Source organism: Panthera onca, chromosome F1 (genome assembly GCF_046562875.1).
Source record: "Panthera onca isolate mPanOnc1 chromosome F1, mPanOnc1 haplotype 2, whole genome shotgun sequence".
NCBI classification, from domain to species: domain Eukaryota; kingdom Metazoa; phylum Chordata; class Mammalia; order Carnivora; family Felidae; genus Panthera; species Panthera onca.
The window spans coordinates 68,053,733-68,063,633 of NC_138355.1; the positions used below are offsets into that span (position 1 = coordinate 68,053,733).

A 9,901-nucleotide genomic window follows, 5' to 3' on the forward strand; every position below is an offset into this window, starting at 1 on the left:
ACTGTCCACATGGAAGGGAGACTTGATCTGCATACCTCTCTGAGACACCTGTTTCGCGGAACTGACTTACCTTTGGAAGGTTAGTTTCCCTTCTTCCTAGAGCAGAGATCTCTCTGAATGGCCTGTGACCGAGCCCTGACCACTTTGTACTCTTTGAAAGGTAGTGACAGGGAACCCACCACCTCAGAAGGCAGTTCGCTCTACTCTGAAACAGCTCTAATAATTACATCCTTCTTCTTTCGAGTAAATTCAAAGTTAAATTTTTTTTTAATTTGATTTGAGACAGAGAGAGTGTGTGTGAGTGGGGGAGAGGGACAGAGGAAGAGACAGAGAATCTTGAACAGACTCCACATTCCGTGCAAAGTCTGACATGGGGTTCGATCCCATGACTCTGGGATCATCACCTGAGCCAAAATCAAGAGTCGGACACTCAACCAACTGAGTCATCCAGGTGCCCCATCAATTCGAAGCTTAGCTCCAAAGGTTGCCTTGTTATTTTTAACATAGAACTACTCATTTCTATCAGAAACAACATCCAATAACCTTTTGCCCCTTCTGCCTGAGAGTATCTCAGATAATTGAACAGGACCATATTGGTACACGGTATTTAAAAAAATTATCACTGGACTTCGGCTTTTCATGATGCAAGAGAAGTTGGCCTTCGACCTGGGGCACACAAGGTGCCTTTTATGGCGGCCTTGGTGAGCAGCGAGCCCATCACCCACCCATCCGTCCACCTATCCTTCCAGTAAATATCCATTGAGCTGCTAATAGTTAATGGGAACTCTTTTCATTTCTGGTGATAAAATAGGGAGTTGTAAACAAATGCAAGTTTTGGAAACTTACGTTCTAATGAGGGAGGTAAGTCTTTTTCTAACTAATGAAAATTAATGAATTAGTAAGCTGAGATAAGAGCTCTCAATGAAGGAGATGGTCATTGGGGAGCATGTGTCAAGGGAACATAACAAAAGCCAGGAGGAGGTGTAGGCTGGGAGGGGGTGTCAGATGAGGAGAAGGTGTCAGATGAAGCTTCTCGTGAAACGTGACCCTTCAGCTCAACTCTGAGAAATAAATAAGAGTGGACAGTGTCTTCAGTAGAGGGAACACCATGTGACGAAGCCTTGTGGCGGAAGTCATTGGCTTACTTAAGGACTTGAGAGAAAACCTGTGTGGCTGGAGCACAGAAAGTCACCAGAGGGTGGTTGAGATACCCTTTGAGAGACAGACAAGGTAAGGCTGTGTGGAGCATGATTAGAATTCTCCTTGTTTTAAGAGAAATCAGAAGTGATCAAAAGGGGAATGATACCAGATTTGCACTTTGGATTGATCCCTCTGGATATCGTGGGGGGAAAATGTGACGGGCCAGTTTGACTTTGGGAACAACAACTGGAAGTCAGGGAGAGCTATTATGAAGTGGAAATGGAGGGAAATACACCGAACTGAAAGAGACTTGGGAAGAGGGATTAGGATTTGGTGACACATTGGAAATGAAAGGCTAAGGAACAGTTGCTGTCAGGGAGGGTGCTTTGGTTTCATTCAAATAACTAGGTTTTCCAGCGTGAAAAATACAGACGCTGCAGTGGCTTTGGGCAGCCAATTCTTTTTTGTAAAAGTTTGCATACAGAGCTAAAAGATAAACTCACTCCAAACAAAAAATAATTATAATATCAAAATGTTGTCGACACAGTGGTTTCCTGGAAGTGAATGGTGCCTTGCTTGTGTTTGATGTGGACCAGTGTCCCAGAACACATTATTGGAAAAGCTGGTGAAACCCCAAAGATCCATGAGTTTCAAGCTCAGCCCCTTGGCACAATTGTAAATGGGCTGTTTGCAGTCCCGAATATATATATATATATATAATATATGTATATTATATATATATACACACACATATATATATTATGTATGTATAATATATACATATATATACATATATACATATATATTTTATATTGCTTACTAAGACTAGCTTATTCTCCACCAGGAGCTTGGAGAAGACTTAGAAATTATTCATTTCCAACTTTCTTTAGAGAGAAGAAAACAACAACAGCAGCAGCAACAAAAAACCTCAAAACTAAAGAGCTGCATAGTGAATGTGCTAAAACCAAAATACATAGTGAATGTGCTAAAACCAAAAACAATGTGTTTTTATTCTCGAAAAGCCCATCACAATCCCATTTCAATTCTCTTCCATCCTTGCAGCTTTTGAAAGAGGGATTACTTACTTCAGACACAAATCGTGTCTGCCCTCTGGGTTATTTTTGCACTGTATACAAAGGATCTGTATTTAAGGCTACTAGTTTTGTGAATACATAATCAGTGTAGTTGAGTGATAAGCCAGATTAACTGACCCGGAAGACGAATTGGTAGAGCAAGCTAACGAGCTGTGAGGCAAAGAAGAAGAAGAAGAAGGGGCATAGCTCAATTGGTTAAGCATCTGACTTCGACTCAGGTCATGATCTCACGGTTGGTGAGTTGGAGCCTCCCGTCAGGCTCTGTGCTGTTGGTGCAGAGCCCACTTGAGATCTTCCTTCTCCCTCTCTCTCTGCCCCTCCCCCACCACCTCTCTCTCTCTTCCTCTCTCTATGTGTGTCTCTCTCAAAATAAATAAACTTTAGAAGAAGAAGGAGAAGGAGAAAAAGAAGAAGGAAGAGGAGGAGGAGGAGGAGGAAAAGAAGGAGAAGAAGAAGAAGAAGAAGAAGAAGAAGAAGAAGAAAAAGAAAAAGGAGGAGGAGGAGAAGGAGGAGGAGAAGAAGGAGGACAAGAAGGAGGAGGAGGAGAGAGTCTGTGAGGAGAGCCCCAGAAGTGAGGACAAATGAAGTGTTTGTCTCTGAGCCTCAGAGGGACTGGACATGTCTGCTTCCCTGGTCTAGGGTTGGACCTGAAGGACCACAAGGAGGGATCCCACTCACTCCACCTCCATGAACCTTAGATGAGCCCTGCTGTCTTGGGGTTAGTTGTAGAGGAACCAATAGGGCGAATCTGTCCTTCTGGAAAATTCAGGCCAAAAATGACCTTGGTTAACAAGGTGATAGCCTCCATTCCAGTTTGGAGCCTTCAATCTGGCCAACCACCCGCCAACGTGCATTCATTTAGTCCATTAAATTAAACTTAAAGAACTATCAATCTTTTATGTAACCGATCAACACCCTGCTCCCTTTTGACCTGTACTTGATTGTGACTGTTTCTTGTCCGTGATTCCTATAGGAATGGCAAACTTTCCCCTTCTTCCTTTCTAGGTTCTTTGGCTGATCTAATAATTACATTGCCATGAGACAGGTGAATAGGAGAAAAACTTAATTTTGTATGTACTGGGGCCCCATAAAAAAATATGAGACTCTGAGATAGTCAAGCATGTGAGGCTTATAATGCCATCTTGAGCTAAGGAGAAGGGGACAGGGGTCCAGGGCTTCAGGGGCAGCAAGGCAATTCATGGGAAGATGAGAAGACCCACTGTTTGGTTCACACGTGTTTGCCCTGCCATGCTGCTACACCTGTCTTTTATAAAAAGTTGTCTTGGGTAATAGCTCTTTTCTTGGCATAGGCTCCCATGGAAAAAAAATTTTTCATAGTTAAAGGAGACGCAAAAAGCTTTTCTTGAGTCTTGTGGGTCTTGATTGCCTTCAGCTCAACATAACCTATGTGTCAAAGTGGCACATTTTGGGGTGACTTTTTCTGCTCTCTTCGTTCTTCACTCTTGGACTAGATTTTGCACCATCTGCTCGTGTCTCTCCTGGAACGGCTGCTTCAGGTGACTCTCCTCCAACCGTGGGATCTCCTTTCCGCTGCCTGCTCTGGTTACTGGCCCTGGAGAAACCCCAGCTTCTCCAGCTGTCAGTTATCGGCCCACGGGCCCTCCTAGCCTCCCAAAGGAGGGCAGCTGACAGACACATGAGGCCATCATTCTTAGTAAGACAGTTATGTCTACCCGAATTTGCTAACATCTATTACATACACACCTGCCACTTTCAAAGCTGGATTTTTTTCGTATACAGACCTATGATGGTTCAACTTACATTTTTTAGACTTTATAACGGTGCAGGGCTGATACGCATTTAGTAGAAGCTGTACTTCGAGTTTTCAATCTGGGTCTTTTCCCAGGCTAGCGACGTGTAGATGATACTCTCTCGTGATGCTGGGCAGTGGCCATGGCTCTCGGGGAGCCGTGTGATCTCCAGGGTCAGCAAGCTACACACTGACAACAGTTCTGCCCCGTAAAACCTTTCCATTTTTCACATTCAGTACGGGATTCAATAAATCATGTGAGATACTTCAACGCTTTACAATCAAATGAGCTTTATGTTGGATGATTTTACCCAACTCTAGGCTCATCGTTCAGTGTTCGGGGCACGATTAAGGTAAGTGAGGCTAAACTGTGATGTATTAAATGAATTTTTTTTTTCAACGTTTTTTATTTATTTTTGGGACAGAGAGAGACAGAGCATGAACGGGGGAGGGGCAGAGAGAGAGGGAGACACAGAATCGGAAACAGGCTCCAGGCTCCGAGCCATCAGCCCAGAGCCTGACGCGGGGCTCGAACTCACGGACCGCGAGATCGTGACCTGGCTGAAGTCGGACGCTTAACTGACTGCGCCACCCAGGCGCCCCAAATGAATTTTTAACTTCTGGTGGGTTCATCGGGATGTAACCCCATCACAAGCCAAGGGAGATCTGTCTTTCCTTCTGGAGGCTGTTGCTGACACTCCTGGTATCTGATTGATGTGGCGTTTCTTAATCAGATGAGCAAAGGTTGGGCGTTGATTTATTTTTGCAGAAAACAGAAGAGTCATATATTATTTGACCTAAATGACAGAGCGGGAAGCATGGAAGCATTGATGCTTGGAAAACAGAACACGGTCAAACGTGAGGAAGGGGATATATCTTAACTTACGTTCTTTGAGCTGTCAAAAACGAGTAAAAGTACAGCTGAACTCTGGAGTTCACAATTTCGTTAAGGTGGGAGCTGCATGGAAAGTCACTCCTCCAAGGGGATGTATTTTGTATTTACTTTCACAAAGCTGGACAGGTCCTCTTGTACCCCTGCATCTCACGGACCTTAGGGATCTCTCTTCTCCAAAATGCATATCTTACATACACAGTCAAGAGGACATGGCTTTCTCACAAGGCAGAGACACATATGAAGGTGCCCATACAGCCCCACAGGGTTCATGGGAGACACTGCACGTCTAATGCAGTTTGCCCAAAGTTGGGAAAAATATTCTGACAGATATATATATAAAAGTAGGCGCAGACCAAGACATCTTGAGGACGCATTTCTCAGAGTCAATCCAGCCATCCCTGCATCTACCATAGATAGTCCAGGGAAACTGAGTCAGGATAAGTCCCCTTCCTCTTCCTGTCCTTTGTCTGTCCTTTGCCACCAGTTGGCCTTCTTCCCCATGCCCCGGCATTGTTGGCACAGGCCCCTGCCTCCCTTTGTAAGAGTGGGAGTGCAGACAGGAGACAGTGGCACATGCCCTTGTTAAGCAGGAGTGTATATCTCAGGCCAGACATAACTCAAAGAGAGAGATCCGAGAGTGAAAAATGAACTAGAAGGAAGGGAAGAGATCATTTTATGAGAAGAGAAGAAGGGTGCACTTTATGAGGACAGAGGCACTGTAAGCCGAGAAGGAGCGACTGATGAGCGGCTTCACAGACTGTATTTTTTCTTCATGCAGGTTATTAAGGGAAAAAAATTGAAATGAAAAGGATCAATTCAGATCAACTGCTCTAAACAGCATTTAATTGAAGAATATCTAATACAGCCTCTTCAACCAGACTGTGAGTTGCCTGAGAACAGCAGGGCTCAGGCTCCCTCCACCACTTCTAGATTAGCCAGGAGGGGGCCAGCGCTGGATAAATAACTCCAAAACCACAACATATTATCACAATAAAAGTTGATTTCTCATTCAGCGCAGCCCCATATCAGTTTTAGTTTGGGGTAAGGATAGGACTTTGCTCTGTGTGGACATTCAGGGAGATTGTTGTTTTTCAGTAAATGCCTTTGAATGAATAAAATGGTTAATAGAAAATATTTACTATATACGGTTACACACATCAGATAACCCAGAGTTATAATTAACCAAATTCCCAGAGCAAGTATGAAAGGCTCGTAGCATAAAAACATTCTCAGCTTCACCAATGATCTGTGACCCAATTAAATAACGAATAAGAGGACTCTGATCCTAGTTAGAATGTAGAAAAGTTAGAAAAAGTCTTGCTCCCACCCTTACAATAACAAATTTAAGTGGATAATCTACGAAAACCACAACTCTTTCTAAACCCATTAGAGAACTAAGGCTGCAGAACAAGCATCTAATGAAAAATCTAAGGAAAGAGAGAGGACCCCTCCAAGGAGAGAAAAGCACTTGCTTATGTGGGAGCAGGTGACAGACACCAAGTTCCCCACATGAAAGAAGAACTCAGCTAAAAGTTTTAATGGATTTCTCAAGGCTAATGTTGGACTAGCATAAAAGTGTAGAGTCCCTGGGAGTCTCAGCCACAAGGAGAGTTTGTGCGTACTTGTAGGTACTTCTCGGTGGGCCTCATTGGATGGTTATGAGAAAGATTGGAGATGGGGAGACTAACCATTGTGGGGCAGACATGAAACTCTGTCTGGAACCTTCCTTAGAGAACAATAACCAACCAACCAAATAAAAAAAACCAAAACCAAACAAATGAAAAAACCCTCTAGTGGAAGAGAAGCAAATTCTGCCATCTTTAGGACACAGAGGAAGCCCTATTAAAACAGAGGGAGGGAAGAAAAAGTTGTTCTACTCTTGGAGAAAGGGTAGAAATAGGTTCTGGGAGCAGAATGTAAAGCAGAATGCAAATTCTACACGTGAGGGAGGGACGGGATCAGAGGTGACAATCTCACCTGTAAGACGTAGGACAAAATGCCTACCAAAGACTGAATGATGCTGAGTCAGAACAACAGGAACTCCCCCATCACTCCTCCTACAACCTGCTGCCGACTGCCAAGACAGATAAGTACCAAACAACAAATCACAGCAGTTCATTGCTAGGGGATGATCAACAGTACATAAAAAATATCTTCTTAGGTTCAGGTGTGAAGGGAAGACCTTAAGATAATGGTATAGATAGCACTAGAAGAATTTCAAAGCATGCGGTGCCCTGAGAGTAAATAGCACCAATAAATCTCAAACCCATCTCTACTCCTGACCAGATCAATTCAACAGGCATGGTAAGATCATCCATGCTCATTTCGAGGTATAAAGACTCTCTGCCTCAGTCTCCACCATCACAGACGGCTTTCAATAAAATTTGTGAGGCATGCAATGAAGTAGAAGAAAAAAAAATCTGTCAAGAGACTAATCAATCAAAAGAAATAAAATGTTGAAGCTATCAGGTAGGGTATTTAAAACAGATGGACGACAAGCATCTTTAGGTGAGCAATTTCAGGAGAAAAATGTAAACAAGGAGAAAGAATGAAATGGAAATACTAGAAATGAAAAATACAGCTGTAGGGATGAGGGAAGTCTACGACAGTATCATCAGTAGACTTGACACAACCCAGGAGGAGACAGATTAACAAAATGGAAACACAAAAAAGAAAACACTGAAAAGATTGGAATATCCAGGAGATATGGGACAATAGCAAGTAGTTTAAAATACTCGTAATTGGAATCCTGGAAAGAGAACAGAGAGAGATTGAGGCATGAGGAGTATTTGAAAAGAGACGGTGGCAAAGAATTTTTCAAAACTAATTATAGACAAATAACCACAGATCCAAGAATCTCAGAGACCATCAGGCAGGGTAATAGGCTTTTGGCAAAAGTATAAAGTGAATAAGTCATGGAGATGAAAAATGCAGCATAGAGAGTATAAGTCGATAATATAGTCATCATGCAGTATGGTGACAGATGGTTACCTCACTCATGGTGAGCATCCAGCAAGGTATAGAATTGCTGAGTCAATATATTGTCCATCCAAAACGAATATAACATATGTCAATTATACTTTAATAATGAATTTAACTTTTTTAAAAAAGAGAAACGATATCAGTGGTGGTTAGGAGCTTGGAATTGGGGGAAGAGTTGACACTGTGTCCTATCTATTGATTTTCTAGTGGTAAAACACCTGCACGCATTGGTAAAAACCCAAAGAACTTTGCACTAGTAACTGAAGTTTACTGTATGAATATTATACCTTAATTTAAAAAAATGGAAAATAGGTACTACATAGGAAGATAAAATTGTGGAGGTTTTTTAATACTCTTTTGATTGTGATTTTTGATTTTTCTGGAATAAGCACCCATTTTTTTTATACTAAATAAATGGGGGAGGGGCAGAGAGAGAGGGAGACATAGCACAGAGCCTGACAGAGCCTGATGCCGGGCTTGAATCCACGAACTGCGAGATCATGACCTCAGTTGGACGTTTAACTGACAGAGCCATCCAGGCACCCCACGATGAAACTTTTTTTAAAAGAACCACAAACCTGGATCAAGGATTATATTTTTAAAAATTTTTTTAATGTTTATTTATTTTTGAGACAGAGAGACACAGAGCATGAACGGGGGAGGGTCAGAGAGAGGGAGAGACACAGAATCTGAAACAGGCTCCAGGCTCGGAGCTGTGAGCACAGAGCCCGACGCGGGGCTCGAACTCACGGACCGCGAGATCATGACATAAAACTCTTACATAAGAGAAAGAAGTTGAAGACGATGAGTATGTAGCTCAGAATACAAACATCATTTCTGTGTGAAGCCATCCTGATCCTTAGGGTCCATAGATCAGGTCTGAGGTGGAGGAAGTTTCAGCAGTTGGCGACATCTTCTCTGCATGACATCCGTTCCCCAACTAGCTGAGGGACGTTATGATCTTGATGACTTCTCTCAATCTCTCTTCAGTGAAAACTTCAGTTTTCACATGGCGGAGGGAAAAATGGGATTCTAGAACTTCTAACTTCCTTCCAACTCTGATTTTCCCCAAATGCCCCAAATGATATGAATGCTATTAGGTTGGCATTGTGCAGGAGTTTTTTAAGTATACACATTACTCTTGGCATCTAAGCCTCCCAGAATAAAAGACACGCATTCAGAAAGGAAGCCGTACAGGGGAGAACCACTCATTATCTTTCCAGGGACCTGGGCCCCAAACCATAAAGGCAGACCTGTAATGCCTCGTTTCCTAGATCAGTTGCACATGAACAGCCTTGGACTTTCGCGGAGGGAGACCCCTCATTCCATTCTTCTCAAGTTCCGCCTGATCCTCGCTCCCCTCCCCCTAACACACCTACCCCAACCGGGACCACGGCCTGATTCTCCATCAGGGACAGCGACTGACCACCCGAGTATCATTAGGGAAGTGATTTCACCTTTCTCTTCCCTGTTTTTCTCACGTTAGGAGAGTGAAAAGGCGAAAACTCTCAACCATCTAGAGCTAGGCTGGAGATTAAGTGACACAAAATAATTGCAAAGCACCAGGAAGTGAATATGTGATCAAGAAATCGATTGTAAACGTCCGGTTTTGGATACCTCCTTCCTGCCACTGAACTCCACAGTACGTGAATGGTTCTTCAGCGCTTGCCTGAAGCGAGGGGGTCTCTGCCCGAGGCAACTTCCCGCTGGAATCCACGCAGGGGCAGCATGAGAGCCAGGAAACATGGCTGGAGAGCCACCAAGCTGTTGGGCCTTGAGTAAAGGAACGCAGCCAGGCAAGCCGCATCACACGGGGCTAGAACCACATGCAACACGTACGTGTCTTCCTGCAGATTGCCCGGAGGTGACTTATTTGGCGGAACAATTAGGCGTTATGCCCGCTCAGGGGCACCAGTTCTGAATCGATTCCCATCCTTCTGAGCGACAGCAATCCTTTCCTAGGAAAACAGGGCTTAGCAACTGCAGCGCAGAGAATTTCTGTGCTGACGTGTGCCCTCA

The 9,901-nt window shown here is 43.6% G+C and overlaps 1 protein-coding gene across 1 annotated transcript; it reads left to right on the forward strand.

Annotated features, from left to right (window-relative positions):
* The first annotated feature begins 642 nt into the window (after window positions 1-642).
* On the forward strand, window positions 643-9,376 carry LOC144614934 (interferon-inducible protein AIM2). Its single transcript, XM_081791840.1, is given in 8 exon segments — window positions 643-680; window positions 1,594-1,613; window positions 1,616-1,647; window positions 1,650-1,732; window positions 1,734-1,826; window positions 4,775-4,915; window positions 4,917-5,026; window positions 9,369-9,376. Coding segments are annotated over 8 exon segments (525 nt in total).
* Window positions 9,377-9,901: the final 525 nt, after the last annotated feature.